We start from the raw sequence: 19,108 nt of genomic DNA, 5'->3' as shown, positions 1-19,108 counted from the left end.
TGAACAATATATACGTGGTAATAATTTCTGAACTCTTAATGGGAATGTCAGAGGTCTTGTATTATAACAAAAATATCCAGTCCATATCACAAGTGTTTTTTTTTTTTTTTTTTTTTGATATGGTAACAGACTATCATTAGATATAAGTAATTTCTTCATTGGTGATGTGTGGAGATGATGTACCGAGTCATTTAAAGTGTGAGAAGCACCTGTCAGCTGCAGTTAATGAGCAATGTACGACAGGTGCTTCTTGCATTTACAAGAGCTCTGAGCATCATCTCCAAGCGTCATCAATGGAGACATCGGTGTCTGACGATTGTCTGTGTACAAATGAAATCAGTTACCAAATCATAAAAATAAAAACCAATTGCAATCTGGACTGGTTCTGTTTATAAGATCTGTGGGATGGAGATTAGAAACCCCACAAATACGACAAACAAGATATGCAAGAAGAAAGCAATAAAAGACAATCAAGAAAAAGCAACAATAATAATATAGAACAGGAAATATTTCCCAACTTTACCAAAATTATTTTGTCATGAACCAGCTTTTATTTCTTACCTAACTGTCAGATGAAAATGTCACAAACAATGATATAATGACAACTGTCTTACGAAAGATACAAAAATAAGGACACAAATTGTTGACGCAGGGAAGTATTAAATTTTGTTTATCCCACAGAAATAGTTACATTTAATTAAAAAATGAGAAAAAAGCTTTTTGCTGCCATACATTTAACAACTGATGAAAAGTAATTTGGAATTTGCATTTTTAATCTAATATCTGTGTAACCAAAACTTAACATAACAGAAAGCGAAAAAAGGAAATTTATTTTGTCATTTCACACTAAGCTGATACTCAGTGTCATATGTTTACTGATTTGCATATCTCCAGTACATCTATCTTTCTGCTATTCTCAGACGAATGTAAAACTACTTCACAATCCACTTCATACGACTTGTTTTCTTTTAAAACACGCCCAACAAAAGTTTCATCTTTCCTTCCTAATGTTCTGCTTCCCTAATGTTCAGATAATCTAACTGCCACATTCTGTCAGACTGACCAACATGTACTTTTCCATCATGCTGTGTGAAGGGTTGCAGTTTGTCTTTAATACTGAATAAAAGATTTTATATGCTACTAGTATTATAAAATGTGAGACTTACTTTTTGTGCGAGGTTATATGAAATTTTGCCAACATATTCGATGATGTACCAGGTTTTATAACTGCAGATTGGTTCCTGTCAGTCAATGTACAGAAGTGTTTTCGCATTTTCTTTTTTCCTATTATATCATCAATCAAGGCAGAGCTATAGCCATTGTTTGGTTTTGCTAATCTGCAATAACTTGTTCAAGCAAAAATGTTGATGTCTTAAGTCAAGAACAAGAGCCATTTGTAATTCAAATACACACCCATCAGCACTTTCATTGTTGATTTTGGAAGGTTATGGTAACACTCTGCACTCCACATGAGAAGAAGAGTAAAGAAAAAGGGTTCACCTCCAGTTTCTCATGTATTTTTTAGCAATAAATGAAAAAACACAAGCATTATATGCTATGTGTACAACAAACGGGAAGGTTTGAGATCGAGAAACAAATATTTTTGCACACAAAGCTGAAACTGCTTTATAACCTCATGAGCAAATTTAATTACACACATCTACCTAGTAGCATGACACGCCCTCCATCACCCTGGCAATGTGATGGCACAGACTTCAAAAACATCCTGATATATGCCGAACACCCACAGCTCTAGACTGGATGGCAGTGCAACCCAGGTATGTACACCTTTTTCTATGTCATCCCATTTATGAGGAACACTGCTGTCGGGTAACTTTTAGAGGCAACGCAAATGCCTCCATATCAGTGGATGTTTTGCAAAACATTTTAATAATTTGGCACACTGAAGGCATGTTAATCATTTGTCAGTGAGAGACTATGAAGACTTAAAAGGATCCTCGTTTCACCCCTCATTTCTGATACACGAAAATACCACCACCACTTGCCTGTAGGATGCATCACCTCATCCGCTTTTCAAAATACTTTTACCTCAACATCAGCATGTAGCATTACTCATCAGTCTCAGTGTTCTGTGAAGTGCAATAAGAAAAACTATGCTCCGTTTTAGCTATGTGGTGATTCTGGACTACATGCTCCAGCATCAAATGGTAAATGCTTTGCTGCACTGTAACTCATCCATCCATTGTTGTGAGTAGCAAGGTAACCTATCCTTAATATAGAGGTTACAACAATGACAACACAGAGAAGGTGCCGAGTCGCACCAATAGGCAGAATGGAAAAGACGGCTAAAATATTTATGTGCAAGCTTGTGGACAATGTGCTCCTTTTAAAGTCTCTCTCTCTCTCTCTCTCTCTCTCTCTCTCTCTCTCTCTCTCACACACACACACACACACACACACACACACACACACACTCTGAGGACCAAGGGAATGAACAGTTATATCATCAGCCATCAATCCAGGTGTAGTTCGTCCAGAAATAGTGATGTCCAGGACATACATGTTCTGATAATTAAAGTAAGTAGGAGGGCACAGACCAAGACACTAAAGGCAATACCAATGCTATAGCCAAGAAAGAATTTATGAGGCGTATGGGTCGAGTCAGTACATAGGTCAGGGCAGACTACGAGTCTCCCATGGCTCATTCAATGGTGTGACAAGCCCCACACCACATCCAATCCCGATGAAGGGCAAAGACATTTACAGAGCAAAGAATGTCTTCTAGTTGGCAGATTTTGAATAGTTGAAATGAGAGGGCTAAAAATGTAATGAGTCAGTTGGATGATCAATAATAAAAACAAGAGGAGAGAAACACATAATGCAGCATGTGGACATTGCTGGAGCTCTGCACGCTTAGGAGTCACCCCTGCCAGTCAGAAACCCAAAAACCCAATTTCAACAGAGTGCTTCTAAAACAAAAGAATGTGTGCAGCAGAGAAAGGAGACAAACGGTGTCAAAGCAATTAATACATAGTAAGAGAGTGAGAAAGAGTGGGCAATACATTGACGGTAGAGTTCGATAGCATCTTTCTGAGAGGCTTGGAGTGAAAAATGCCATACCTTGGTGGTCCCCTTCATTGCTCTAAGGTTATTGAGGTTTGCAGTAGCCTGCCACTCCATTCAAGATTTGATGTCACAGTTGCTATGGTAGGTCTGTGCCGGGTACATTACATTCACATTTGTATCCTACAGTTCCTTCTTTAATTAACTTGTCGGCAAGTTTATTTCCTGGAATATCCATCTGACTGTCCAGATGAATGTTATGGTGGTCCCAGAGCTGTGGAGATCAGTTAACAGGTCCTGGATGTTAGCAACCATATGGTTTCTGTGAAAGTACTGAGCCTTGTAAGCAGCCCTGGAGTGTCTAAAAACCAGGACTTCCTTTGATGTGAGTGTTCTAATGCATTGCAGAGCCTGTGATGTGGCGATCAACACTTCAGTGTATAAACTGCATGCATTCCGCAGAGAATACTTCTTGTGCCCCTTGTGGATGCAACCATAACCAACCTTGTCAGTGACATCTTTGAAGATGCATGGTGAACTGCGGTAGTCCTGGAAAACCGAACAAAACAGATGTCTGAGAATGCTGAGATAAGCATTTTCCTTAGGGCCATGGAACAGTTCCAACCGAATCATAGGACTAGGTACACACTACAAGTGACAATGTGGGGCGGCGAGAGGGAGCTATGTACACAGACAAGAAGGGACAGTTAGAGGTCCTTGCACACAGCCTACAATCTTACACCAGCTAGGCTACTCATGTTTGGCCAATTTGTAAACTGCCTGATATTTTGGCTGTGAAACAGAGTTGAGTAGAATATCATGGATGAGTAGGCATCTGACACTGACATCCGACAGGCTGTCTCCAGAAATCATATGGAAGGTTTCAGTTGCCAACCACATGCCACTGTGGTGGACAATGTCTCATACCGCTGTTGCTGCTGATCTGTAGGGTGGGATAAAATCAAAGTTTTGTATATTCACAGAAGACCTGGGCAGTCTGCACTCTAGTAGCTGCTGCTGAGAAACCTGGGGGTATTAAGTTTCCTCATGTAATTCCCCTTGAGCCAATGCACATGTGGTGAGCATGTTAAATTACTGTCAAATGAAAGACATAAAAATTTGAAAGTTTCGGCGACTTCAAGTAAACAATTACTGAGATTAAGTTCTGGGTCAGGTTGCAGAGTCCTGACTCAGCAAAACTGCATGATGCAAGTTCTTATGACAGAAAACATATCCCTGAATCAGGGCTAAATAATTTACTTTCTGTACGGTCCCCTGAAGTTGGCACTCCACAATGCAAAATGACACAGGGCTGTAATACAGGCAAAGTTCGTCCACATACCGTGACAGTGAGACCATGGATCCCCCTGAGGTCATGATACAATTGATGGCAATGGTGAAGATGGTTATGCTCAGAACAAATACCTGTGGTACCCTAGGTTTCTACATGTATTGGTGCTGATGGTGAACCTATCTGAACCAGTAAGAGTCAGAGGGATAGTAAATTCTGGATAAAAATGGGTAATAAGCCCCAAAACCCCAATTATGCAATGTAGAGAGGATGTGATGGTGCCAGCTGGTAACATACCTTCTGAAGGTCAAATAACATTGCGATCAGATGTTCGCAATGAGCAAAAGCATTAAGCACTGCAAATTTCAGACAAATCAGTCGGTGGTGGACCACAGGGCCCAAAACCCACTTTGAAACTGTGATAAATGTTCTCTGGCTTCGAGGCACCAACAATCATCACTTTACCATTCTTTGAAATAATTTACGCAACTCCTTTGTTAAAGAGATGGGTTGATAATTAGTCAAAATTTGAGGTTTCTTTTCCTAGGTTCATGAAAGGAATAATAAAACCCACATCCTCCCTAAATGCAAATGAAAAAAGTGCGGACATGTTTTGTGCTGTCACTGCTAAGGTATTTCAGGATTTAAGTGTGGATTTTATCAGGTTCACAAGCCATGTTTCAACATACACTGTCAAAAGTGCTGTGGAACTCCAACTCGCTAAAGGAAACATTGTACGGTCTGAATCTCTGCGCGCAGAAGGACAAGCAGTTCCGTTCCATCAGGCATTTCCAGGTCAAGAAATTAGGATGGTAGTTACTGCGAGCAAACAGTTCTACAAAGCGCGCTGTGAAACATTCAGCAATGACTGTGGAATCAATACAGGTGTCACCTTTGACAGATATGCCAGGAACTACTGCGGACAGCGCTTAGCTGTAAATGCGGCAGAATTTAGTCCATACCTGAGAAGGTGTGGTGTGGGCCCTCACAGACGATACATACTGTACCCAACACTTCTTTCTTCATTAAAAATCATGTCTTCACTCAAAACTCCTTGAATGCTATTAAATGTTCTATAGAAGCATGGCATCTGTGTCATTGAAGCACCCTTTGACGTTCTCTGAAGCTGAAGCTATTCCTTCAGATAATAATGAAAGAGTATCACTGCTTCCACAATGAGTACAACTATCAGTAGTATCTTGTACCACTACTCATGTATCTTTCTCATCATTGGCTTCAAAAGGTACTCTTGAGCTGAAAGCTTTCTTATGTAACCAATGTGGTGCTATTCCATTGGTTGGGGTTTGATAATGGTTTTAAAAAAAACAGTTTTTGGTCAGTAATTTCATGTGGAATTATACTCAATTTTCTCTTCAAAGCAACAGTTTTTGGAATGCATTTTCTGTAAGTCTATATTCAAACACATCTGCTTCTCATGTGCTTCCCTGACAACTCAAGTAAACTCTTGTTCATGTTCACAGGGCCTCGTGATGCAACAGACTCTTATGTGAAACCTGAATGTGCTGCATCAACCTTGGAAAGGGCAACACAGAGTGTGGAGCTCCCACACCTCATCACACTGTGACAAAATGGGACATGTTAAAACTGGCAAAACAAGAGAAATAACTGTTTTAGGAATTTTATAGCAACCACCATGTGCTTAAAACCTACATAGAGGGCCTGTACAAGGGAAACAACCTGTAGGACAATATTACACACATGAGAAAGCAGGTGAAGATTAGATGGGGGATTCAGTATTACAGGAATAATTTGATAGGGCACTAAAAGACAGTGAAAACAAGGCCCCTGGAGTAGACTACATTCCTTCAGAACAGCTGATACCCTTGGAGACCTAGCCATTACAAAGTCATTCCACCTGGTGTACAAGATGAGACAGGATAAATACCCTCAGACTACAAGAAGAATGCAGCAATTCCAAAGAAAACATGTGCCAATTTGCCTGAATATCACTGAACAATCAGTTTAATAAGTTATGTATGCAAAATGTTGACAAATTATTTAAACAAGAATGAAAAATTTGCAGAAGCTGATCTTTAGGAATGTCAGTTTGGGATCCAGAAAATGTAGTGACATGTAAAGCAATACTGTCCCTGCCACTTATCCTAGAAGACACATTCAAGAAAAGCAAACCAGTTTTATACCATTCGTAGATTTAGAGAAAGTTTGTGGCAATGCTGACTAGACTATATTCTGAGATTCTGAAGCTAGCAGGGATTAAGTACATGGAGTGAAATGTTATTTACAACTTTTATATGAACCAGACTGCAGTTACAATAGTTGAGAGGGAAGTCAGACTATAGTGCATCCCCAATGTTATTCAATCTGTGCAGGGAGCAAACTGCCAAGGAAACCCAGGAAGAATTCGGCAAGGGACCTATAGAGTTCAGGGGGGCAAGAGATGGCAAGGGACTGTGATATAAAATATAGACTTGCTATATATACAGGGTGTTACAAAAAGGTACGGCCAAACTTTCAGGAAACATCCCTCACACACAAATAAAGAAAAGATGTTATGTGGACATGTATCTGGAAACGCTTAATTTCCATGTTAAAGCTCATTTTAGTTTCGTCAGTATGTATTGTACTTCCTCGATTCACCGCCAGTTGGCTCAATTGAAGGAAGGTAATGTTGACTTCGGTGCTTGTGTTGACATGCAACTCATTGCTCTACAGTACTACCATCAAGCACATCAGTATGTAGCATCAACAGGTTAGTGTTCAGCACGAACGTGGTTTTGCAGTCAGTGAATGTTTACAAATGCCGAGTTGGCAGATGCCCATTTGATGTATGGACACAACATTTGGTTCATGCACGATGGAGCTCCTGCACATTTCAGTCGAAGTGTTCGTATGCTTCTCAACAACTGATTCGGTGACCAATGGATTGGTAGAGGCGGACCAATTCCATGGCCTCCACGCTCTCCTGACCTCAACCCTCTTGACTTTCATTTATGGGGGCGTTTGAAAGCTCTTGTCTACACAACCCCTGTACCTAATGTAGAGACTCTTCGTGCTCGTATTGTGGACGGCTGTGATACAATACGCCATTCTCCAGGGCTGCATCAGCGCATCAGGGATTCCGTGCGACGGAGGGTGGATGCATGTATCACCGCTAACGGAGGACATTTTGAAAATAGAGGGAAACATTCCACGTGGGAAAAATATATCTAAAAACAAAGATGATGTGACTTACCAAACGAAAGTGCTGGCAGGTCGATAGACAACCAAACAAACACAAACAAACACAAACATACACACAAAATTCAAGCTTTTGCAACCAACGGTTGCTTCATCAGGAAAGAGGGAAGGAGAGGGAAAGACGAAAGGATGTGGGTTTTAAGGGAGAGGGTAAGGAGTCATTCCAATCCCGGGAGCGGAAAGACTTACCTTAGGAGGAAAAAAAGGACAGGTATACACACTCTCTCTCTCTCACTCACTCACTCACTCACTCACTCACACACACACACTCACACACTCACACACACACACTCACACACATCCATCTGCACATACACAGACACAAGCAGATATTTGTAAAGGCAAAGAGTTTCGGCAGAGATGTCAGTCGAGGCGGAAGTACAGAGGCAAAGATTGAAAGACAGGTGAGGTATGAGCGGCGGCAAACTGAAATTAGAAATTAGCGGAGATTGAGGCATGGCAGATAACGAGAAGAGAGGATATACTGAAGGACAAGTTCCCATCTCCGGAGTTCTGACAGATTGTCGTTAGTGGGAAGTATCCAGATACCCCGGACGGCGTAACACTGTGCCAAGATGTGCTGGCCGTGCACCAAGGCATGTTTAGCCACAGGGTGATCCTCATTACCAACAAACACTGTCTGCTTGTGTCCATTCATGCGAATGGACAGTTTGTTGCTGGTCATTCCCACATAGAAAGCTTCACAGTGTAGGCAGGTCAGTTGGTAATCACATGGCTCTGCCTTTGATCGTGTACACCTTCCGGGTTACAGGACTGAGTAGGTGGTGGTGGGAGGGTGCATGGGACAGGTTTTACACCGGGTGGGGGGGTGGGGGGGGGGTTACAAGGGTAGGAGCCAGAGGGTAGGGAAGGTGGTTTGGGGATTTCATAGGGATGAACGAAGAGGTTACGAGGGTTAGGTGGACGGCGGAAAGGCACTCTTGGTGAAGTGGGGAGGATTTCATGAAGGATGGATCTCATTTCAGAGCAGGATTTGAGGAAGTCGTATCCCTGCTGGAGAGCCACATTCAGAGTCCGATCCAGTCCCGGAAAGTATCCTGTCACTAGTGGGGCACTTTTGGGGTTCTTCTGTGGGAGGTTCTGAGTTTGAGGGGATGAGGAAGTGGCTCTGGTTATTTGCTTTTGTACCAGGTCGAGAGAGTAGTTGCGGGATGCGAAAGCTGTTGTCAGGTTGTTGGTGTAATGCTTCAGGGATTCAGGACTGGAGCAGATTCGTTTGCCACGAAGACCTAGGTTGTAGGGAAGGGACCGTTTGATGTGGAATGGGTGGCAGCTGTCATAATGGAGGTACTGTTGCTTGTTGGTGGGTTTGATGTGGACGGACGTCTGAAGCTGGCCATTGGACAGATGGAGGTGAATCTCAGGGAAAGTGGCATGGGATTTGGAGTAGGACCAGGTGAATCTGATGGAACCAAAGGAGTTGAGGTTGGAGAGGAAATTCTGGAGTTCTTCATTGTGAGTCCAGATCATGAAGATGTCATCAATAAATGTGTACCAAACTTTGGGTTGGCAGGCCTGGGTAACCAAGAAGGCTTCCTCTAAGCGACCCATGAATAGGTTGGCGTACGAGGGGGCCATCCTGGTACCCATGGCTGTTACCTTTAATTGTTGGTATGTCTGGCCTTCGAAAGTGAAGAAGTTGTGGGTCAGAGTGAAGCTGGCTAAGGTAATGAGGAAAGGAGGTTTTCGGTAGGGTGGCAGGTGATCGGCGTGAAAGGAAATGCTCCATCGCAGCAAGGCCCTGGACGTGCGGAATATTTGTGTATAAGGAAATGGTATCAATGGTTACAAGGACGGTTTCTGGGGTAACAGATTGGGTAAGGATTCCAGGCGTTCGAGAAAGTGGTTGGTGTCTTTGAGGAAGGATGGGAGACTGCATGTAATGGGATGAAGGTGTTGATCTACGTAGGCAGAGATACGTTCTGTGGGGGTTTGGTAACCAGCTACAATGGGGCGGCCAGGATGATTGTGTTTGTGACGTATCTCTGCCTACGTAGATCAACACCTTCAACCCATCACATGCAGTCTCCCATCCTCCAAAGACACCAACCACTTTCTCGAACGCCCGGAACCCTTACCCAATCTGTTACCCCCAGAAACCATCCTTGTAACCATTGATGCCACTTCCTTATACACAAATATTGCGCACGTCCAGGGCCTCGCTGCGATGGAGCACTTTCTTTCACGCCCACCACCTGCCACCCTACCTAAAACCTCTTTCCTCATTACCTTAGCCAGCATCATCCTCACCCACAACTTCTTCACTTTCGAAGGCCAGACATACCAACAATTAAAGGGAACAGCCATGGGTACCAGGATGGCCCCCTCGTACACCAACCTATTCATGGGTTGCTTAGAAGAAGCCTTCTTGGTTACCCAGGCCTGCCAACCCAAAGTTTGGTACACATTTATTGACGACATCTTCATGATCTGGACTCACAGTGAAGAACTCCATAATTTCCTCAACTCCTTTGATTCCATCAGAGTCACCTGGTCCTACTCCAAATCCCATGCCACTTTCCTTGACGTTGGCCTCCATCTGTCCAATGACCAGCTTCACACGTCCGTCCACATCAAACCCACCAACAAGCAACAGTACCTCCATTATGACAGCTGCCACCCATTCCATATCAAACGGTCCCTTCCCTACAGCCTAGGTCTTTGTGGCAAATGAATCTGCTCCAGTCCCGAAACCCTGAACCATTACACCAACAACCTGAAAACAGCTTTCGCATCTCGCAACTACCCTCCCGACCTGGTACAGAAGCAAATAACCAGAGCCACTTCCTCATCCCCTCAAGCCCAGAACCTCCCACAGAAGAACCACAAAAGTGCCCCACTTGTGACAGGATACTTTCCGGGGCTGGATCAGACTCTGAATGTGGCTCTCCAGCAGGGATACGACTTCCTCAAATCCTGCCCTGAAATGAGATCCATCCTTCATGAAATCCTCCCCACTCCACCAAGAGTGTCTTTCCGCCGTCCACCTAACCTTCGTAACCTCTTAGTTCATCCCTATGAAATCCCCAAACCACCTTCCCTACCCTCTGGCTCCTACCCTTGTAACAACCCCCCCCCCCCCCCCCCCCCCCCCCGGTGTAAAACCTGTCCCATGCACCCTCCCACCACCACCTACTCCAGTCCTGTAACCCGGAAGGTGTACACGATCAAAGGCAGAGCCACGTGTGAAAGCACCCACGTGATTTGCCAACTGACCTGCCTACACTGTGACGCTTTCTATGTGGGAATGACCAGCAACAAACTGTCCATTCGCATGAATGGACACAGGCAGGCAGTGTTTGTTGGTAATGAGGATCACCCTGTGGCTAAACATGCCTTGGTGCACGGCCAGCACATCTTGGCACAGTGTTACGCCGTCCGGGGTATCTGGATACTTCCCACTAACACCAACCTGTCAGAACTCCGGAGATGGGAACTTGCCCTTCAGTATATCCTCTCTTCTCGTTACCCGCCAGGCCTCAACCTCCGCTAATTTCAAGTTGCCGCCGCTCATACCTCACCTGTCATTCAACATCATTTTTGCCTCTGTACTTCCGCCTCGACTGACATCCCTGCCGAAACTCTTGACTTTATAAATGTCTGTGTGTGTGTGTGTGTGTGTGTGTGTGTGTATATATATATATTTATATATGTCTAAAAAGAAAGATGATGAAACTTACCAAACAAAAGCGCTGGCAGGTCGATAGACACACAAACAAACACAAACATACACACAAAATTCTAGCTTTCGCAACCAATGGTTGCCTCGTCAGGAAAGAGGGAAGGAGAAGGAAAGACAAAAGGATATGGGTTTTAAGGGAGAGGGTAAGGAGTCATTCCAATCCCGGGAGCGGAAAGACTTACCTTAGGGGGAAAAAAGGACAGGTATACACTCGCACACACACACATATCCATCCACACATACACAGACACAAGCAGACATTTGTAAAGGCAAAGAGTTTGGGCAGAGATGTCAGTCGGGGCAGATGTACAGAGGCAAAGATGAAGTTGAGAGACAGGTGAGGTATGAGCGGCGGCAAATTGAAATTAGAAATTAGCGGAGATTGAGGCCTGGCGGATAGTGAGAAGAAAGGATATGCTGAAGGGCAAGTTCCCATCTCCGGAGTTCTGACAGGTTGGTGTTAGTGGGAAGTATCCAGATAACCCGGACGGTGTAACACTGTGCCAAGATGTGCTGGCCGTGCACCAAGGCATGTTTAGCCACAGGGTGATCCTCATTACCAACAAACACTGTCTGCCTGTGTCCATTCATGCGAATGGACAGTTTGTTGCTGGTCATTCCCACATAGAACGCTTCACAGTGTAGGCAGGTCAGTTGGTAAATCACGTGGGTGCTTTCACACGTGGCTCTGCCTTTGATCGTGTACACCTTCCGGGTTACAGGACTGGAATAGGTGGTGGTGGGAGGGTGCATGGGACAGGTTTTACACCGGGGGCGGTTACAGGGGTAGGAGCCAGAGGGTAGGGAAGGTGGTTTGGGGATTTCATAGGGATGAACTAAGAGGTTGCGAAGGTTAGGTGGACGGCGGAAAGACACTCTTGGTGGAGTGGGGAGGATTTCATGAAGGATGGATCTCATTTCAGGGCAGGATTTGAGGAAGTCGTATCCCTGCTGGAGAGCCACATTCAGAATCTGATCCAGTCCCGGAAAGTATCCCGTCACAAGTGGGGCACTTTTGGGGTTCTTCTGTGGAAGGTTCCGGGTTTGAGGAGATGAGGATGTGGCTCTGGTTATTTGCTTCTGTACCAGGTCGGGAGGGTAGTTACGGGATGCAAAAGCTGTTTTCAGGTTGTAAACTTCAAGAAGTTGGAATGGTTTATATATATATTTAAAACAAAGATGATGTGACTTACCATACGAAAGCGCTGGCAGGTCGATAGAAAAACAAACAAACACAAACATACATCCACACAAAATTCAAGCTTTCGCAACGAACTGTTGCCTCATCAGGAAAGAGGGAAGGAGAGGGAAAGACGAAAGGATGTGGGTTTTAAGGGAGAGGGTAAGGCGTCATTCCAACCCCGGAAGCGGAAAGACTTACCTTAGGGGGGAAAAAAGGACAGGTATACACTCGCACGCACACGCACACGCACACCCATCAGCACATACACCGCACATAGACCGTCGTGAGACAGGTTAGTTTTACCCTACTGATGACTGTGTCGTTGCGATAGTAATTCTGCTCAGTACGAGCAGAATTACGTTCAGAACAACTTCTTAACATATATATATATATATATATATATATATATTTGTTAAGAAGTTGTTCTGAACGTGTTTTTTTGGTTTGTAGCCTTGTATGGAAGTGAAATGTGGTTGATAACCAATTCAGACAAGAAGAAAATAGAAGCTACTGTGAGTTGGTTCTATAGAAGAATGCTGAAGATTGACGGATGGATCAAATAACAATTGAGAGGTACTGAATGAAACTGATTGTAGTGTGAGTGGTTCAAATTGGTACAGACTGTAGCAGTTATGCAGAGATGAACAGGATTCACTACCATGGGGAGATGCATCAAACCAGTCTTTGGACTGAAGACCCCAACGCCACACACACTTCCAGAAGAAGGTTATCAATGGGACTCATGTGGCTATCTCCAGCTGACTAACTCACTGCAGTGCAGTCGAAGGGATTTAGGAAGGCTTTTCTGTGCAGTGCTGCTGATTCTTAAACAATGCCTCTGTGGTCCAAACTCGATAAAATTAATTTTTTGTCAAATTTTAGTAACACTGTTCCCTCTGCTACTGTAAACTTCAAGAAGTTGGAATGGTTTATGTCACTGCTATCACACAAGTTAGAAAGATATTGACTGCCACGACCTATGTCTCCTTCATTTCAGGCAGCTGAAAACACTGACAATTTTCTCATATATTTGGCCCACAGTCATTTGATAATGTTTAAATGATATTTTCACCATTTGATTGTACAAAATTCTTTATTTTATACTGCTATCATGATTTTGGACTTAAGCTGTTATTAGGTACAACAAAGTTGGGTATAATTAGACCTTGTTAAGTGAATTCATTGTTGAAATCTATTGAACTGGATGTCTCAGTGTGTAGAAGAGTACAAAATTACAAAAATGTACGTTAGGTAGCAAATGCTTTCCAACCAGAGAACAATTAAGTCACAGAATGAACATCAATACAGTTGTTATTGTGCAGTAAACATGGTATGAAAATATATTATCAAAGTTCATGGTTGACTGGTAGTCAAAGATGAACAGTGTATGTTGTAAGTATATGTTGCATATTCCTTAGATAAGGGCTCTCCAAACTACGGCCCGCGAGGGCCAGCAAACCGGCCCGCGTTAGTTGGCCGGACTTCCCCGGTATCTGGCCCGCCAAATATTTGAGGTGGTACCTATACTGCCAACAATTGAGTTTCGAGGCCTATCGCGACCAATACACCGCGACATTGGCTCTGCTACTCACTACAAGACTACATAACTGAACTTATTGTTGCGCCGCTTGAAATAACAATGCGTTGACATACTCTACCTCTGTTACGTCTTGCAGTAATAGTGTTGCTAACAATGATTTTGAGATTTCGTCAACTTTGCAGGATGCTTTCGTGAAGAATGTGCAGTGACATACTTTTTTGTCGGTGAAATCCGCCAGAATTTCTGTCAGAATTTCGGTCAGGTACGTCCACCAATAAAAATTATATAATTAAATAAAAATCATAGTTCGTTTCAGTGCTAGCTATTCCCACAACCTTGGATTTTTGGGATTTCATCTTTCCTTTAGCCTTACATTATGGTGATCGTGGAGTGCTAGGGTGCGTTAATCCCACTAGGTAGATCTTGGCCCTTATGACTTTGTGGAGGAGTCAATGTGGCCCGCGGACTAAAAAGTTTGGAGACCCCTGCCTTAGATAATCATGGAATATGCAAGACAGACTTACAACACACACTGTTTACCTTCGCACACACTGTTTACCTTCGACTACCAGTCAGCCACTAACTTTAATAATATATTTTCAGACCACATTTTCTGCACATGTAACGACTGTATTGACGTTTATTCTGTGGCTTAATTGTTCTATGGTTGGAAAACATTTGCTACCTGTCTAACATACATTTTTGTGATACTGTACCACAGACTTACAACCTACGCTATTCACCTTTGTCCACCAGTCAACGTGTAACATCGACAGTATATTTTCATACTATGTTCACTGCACATGTAATTACTGTTCAGGCAACTTTACATTTATTCTTGAGCACCAGATATGTTTCTCCCACTTATGTTAGCCATCTTCAGTAGTATTCATTTTTGGGACCATGTGTTCTGTACACTATGTGATCAAAAGTATCCGGACATCTCCAAAAACATATGATTTCCATATTAGGTGCATTGTGCTGCCACCTACTGCCAGGCACTCTGTATCAGTGACCTCAGTAGCCATTAGACATCGTTAGATAGCAGAATGGGAGGCTCCGCTGAACTCGCAGGCTTCAAATGTGATCAAGTGATTGTATGTCACTTGTGCCATACGTCTGTACATTAGATTTCCACACTCCTAAACATCCCTAGGTCCAATGTTTCCAATGTGATAGTGAAAAGGAAACATGAAGGGACACTAACAGCGCAAAAGTTTATAGGCCAGCCTCGTCTACTGACTAACAGGGACCACAGACAGTTGAAGAGGGTTGTAAAGTGTAATAGGCAGACATCTATCCCTAACATCATACAGAAATTCCAAACTGCATCAGGATCCACTGCAAGTACTATGACATTTAGGCAGAAGGTGACAAAACTTCGATTTTATGGTCAAGGGGTTGCTCATAGCCACACATCACTCCGGTAAATGCAAAACGGCACCTTGCTTGGTGTAAGGACTGTAAACATAGGACAACCGAACAGTGGAAAAATGTTTTGGGGAGTGTCTAATCATGGTACACAATTTGGCGATCCGATGGCAGGGTGTGGGTATGGCGAATGCCCAGTGAACGTCGTCTGTCAGTGTGTGTAGTGTCAACAGTAAAATTCTGAGGCGGTGATGCTATGGTATGGTCACATTTTTCAAGAAGGGGGCTTGCATCCCTTGTTGTTTTGTGTGGTACTATCACGTCACAGGCCTACATTGATGTTTTAAACATCATCTTGCTTCCCACAGTTGAAGAGCAATTTGGGAATAGCGATTTCATTTTTCAACAAGATCTAGCGCCTGTTCACAATGCACGGCCTGTGGCAGAGTGGTTACATGACAATAACATCCCTGTAATGGACTGGCCTGCACAGAATCCTGACCTGAATCCTATGGAACACCTGTGAGACTTTTTGGAACATCGACTTCGTGCCAGGCCTCACCGACCGACATCGGTACCTCTCCACAATGCAGCACTCTCAAGAATGGGCTGCCGTTCCGCAAGAAACCTCCCAGCACCTGATGGAACGTATGCCGGCGAGAGTGGAAGCTGTCATCAAGACTAAGGATGGGACAACACCATACTGAATTCCAGCATTAACGATGGAAGGTGCCACGAACTTTTAAGTCATTTTCAGCCAGATATTTGGATAATTTTGATCACGTAGTGCATGTGCTAAATGCACATGGTATATGTTTCTTCCAATATTACTTCTCTGCACATATAGAACAACAAACGCATGGATGAACAGATTACAGAAATGAATACTACTAAAGATGCCTAACATGAGTAGGTGAAATACGTCTGGTACTCAAGAATAAATTTCAGTTGCTAAAGACATCAGTTTTCTTATCTTCATGATGAAACATAATTGAAGTTATTAACAACTGACAAAAAAGGCTGCAAATATGAAGACTGTTTTGATGTTTATTTTGTGGCTCAATTGCTCTATGGTTGGAAAACATATTTGCTCTCTGTCTACCATACATTTTGGTGATTTTGTACTTGTCTACATGCTGGGGCACCTAGTTTAATAGATCTTGACGATGACTTCACTTAACAAGGTATAATTAATACCCAATATTATTGTACCTGGTAATGGATTACAGCCAAAAGCATGATAGTAATGTAAAATAATGAATTTTGTACAGTCAACTGGCAGAAATAGAATTCAAACACTAAATCCACTGTTTGTGCATTCAGTAATACGACGACTTCTTCCTGAAAACTGCTTTCATATACTGTTCAATGCTCATTGTGGATCTTCTCACAAAAAATTCAGGATACGTATTTTGCGTTACAGTTTGGGAGTAAAGCAAGTTAACTCTTGTGCAACATAACATCTCCTTTACCAAACTTCTTCAATCTCACGAGACAGTGTTTGCACCAATGCAACACTTTTCTTCTGTGCTAGAACTTATATTACCTGTCCAATGGTAGGATGGATGTGATGACACTGACTTGTACAAAAAAGCCAGATTTGACCCTGCATTATTTCTTGCTCTCTTCCAAGTAAGAATGCATATTTACAACCATGAAAAAAGCCTTATGGTAATCATATGTTAAAGCATATAACTTTTGTAATACAATATACCAACAATGAAACTGTGTAGTTTTATACCTTGAGCATCCATGAGATCTGCTGGAAAAGCCATGGCACCAAGGTACATAGCATTAGCATCAACACGCGGCCGGAAAGCATGATTTGCACGCCGATGCTGGCCGGAAGTTGTTCGATTGCTGGATTGATTTCCATTTTGCCTGGTGACCTGAGGTGGAGGTCTCTGCACTAAATGTATAACTTTTCCATTCACATCTGAAAAATTAAGTTAAATTAAGCAGTAAGTTCTTAGAAAGCCATTCCAGCTTTCACATATTACAGTGTTTATTTCAATAAATACTTCTATTTACAGAATAAGAGTGAGCAGAAATGAGTAAAAGGACTGAAGAAATATAAATGAAAAAGAAAGGAAGAAGTGAAGGCAATTGTGTGATCTTAGTCCACTGGCAGCTGAAACAAAGTAATTCTTGCTCCAACTATGCCCCATCTTAGTGAACAAAGGTCCAGTGCACCAATAAGGCAAACAACATCTGTTACGCCTGTAAATAAGTATGCTTCAAATGAAACGGTCACACCAACCAGGTAACACCTGGTGTCAAATAACACTACAGTTTGTGAATTAGCACAATTCAAATAGAATATTTACCAATCACTTATTAAACATTTCATGAGAAGTGGTGGAAAATGCCTCTTCCAAGTTTATTCATGCATTATGTTACGTGTTGCTCCTGCGTGCTTTCTAATATTTATCTACCTTCCATGACTTAATCCAAGATATTCATCTCTTGAAATTCCTATCCCACTAACAATACAATGGTGCTAGAAATTTACTGTACACTTACATTTCATTGTCATGTAAGCCACAATTAGACTTCCCAACCCCTATTGTTCCCTGGTCCTCCTCTGTTTTCGTATTTCTTCTAGTAATTCCCAACATACATTTCTACCTTGCTTCCTGATCCACTCTCAGACAATGGTATTGCATTAAAGGTATATGTCTCTCCGTAATACATAAAAATTTTGGAATGTACTGCAACTACAAACTTTCAAGTTCGGACACTTTGGAAGTTTATTTCTGAAAACAGTGGGGTACCACAACCACTGCAGGCAATTTTAACTATTTGTTTTGCTGCTCATGCAAGCCTCCACTACCATAAATACAGGGACTGAACTAGTTATCTGTTTACAATTATTTTCGATGTGATGATATTTTATAATTAGTTTAACCAATGTCCCATTTGTTATTGAAGTCTATACCCAACACGAGGCAAACAAGGTGAATAGCTTTGCTGATATGGAATCACCTTGCCTGACTTTTTGAATTCAGTTTTGCATTGTTCATGTAAGTTGCACAGCTGATGCACATATTCTTCAGTGTTTCTGAAGGGACACTAGCACAGACCTCACTGACTTTTGCAAATCAATAGATCCCAGACAAAAAAGTGTTAGTTCTACGTTATTTCCCCACTCTAAAATTTCCTTCATTACTTGCAAATGGTCCACTGTGCTATATACTGCTAATGCCAGCTTGTGATGATTTAATGAGTTTTGTACATATGTAGAGTTGACAAAGGTCTAGGTTCTTTTTTCCCTGGAAATCAAAATGTTATTCCAATTTTAAAATTCCTTTTGTTTCATAAACATTTAATTGTATCATCTTTTGGTATTTCTTCCCTGTACCTTTAAGAATTTATTCTCTTTCACTATATAAACATTCAATAAAATCCTTGGCTGCTTGTACAGCTTCCTACTGTTTTAACTTACTAGACCTTCTGTCAACTGAACTAATGAAATCTGATGTCTGTCCAACATAGAATTGTTTAGTTTCCTTCATATTAACAACTATTCCAGAGGCAACACACAGAACCATGCTTGATTGTGTTAGTGGTACTGAAGTAACCACAAACTGTGAACTAAATATGCCACTTGGCTACTGCACCACCAGCAAACGGTACTCACACCAACACTCCAAGACTGCTACCTTTTTGTGCATGTCAAGGTATTTGCTTGACTGACAGTAGCATCAATTAGAATTTGTCATTACTCAAGAGTATTGTTCACTGCCATGTAACTGTACAACATGAAATGCTCCACCA

The 19,108-nt window shown here is 42.4% G+C and overlaps 1 protein-coding gene across 6 annotated transcripts in view; it reads right to left on the bottom strand.

The window, feature by feature from the left end:
- Positions 1-19,108, bottom strand: part of LOC124615782 (large proline-rich protein BAG6) — a 227,613-nt gene that overhangs the window by 175,548 nt on the left and 32,957 nt on the right. For all 6 annotated transcript variants that reach the window (XM_047143900.1, XM_047143945.1, XM_047143927.1 and 3 more), the window contains exon 5: positions 17,073-17,267. In XM_047143900.1, coding sequence (XP_046999856.1) covers positions 17,073-17,267 — 195 coding nt within the window. The remainder of the gene's footprint in view (positions 1-17,072; positions 17,268-19,108) is intronic.

The sequence above is a fragment of the Schistocerca americana genome, chromosome 1 (genome assembly GCF_021461395.2).
Source record: "Schistocerca americana isolate TAMUIC-IGC-003095 chromosome 1, iqSchAmer2.1, whole genome shotgun sequence".
Lineage (NCBI taxonomy): Eukaryota > Metazoa > Arthropoda > Insecta > Orthoptera > Acrididae > Schistocerca > Schistocerca americana.
This window is presented reverse-complemented; position numbering and strand designations above follow the sequence as displayed.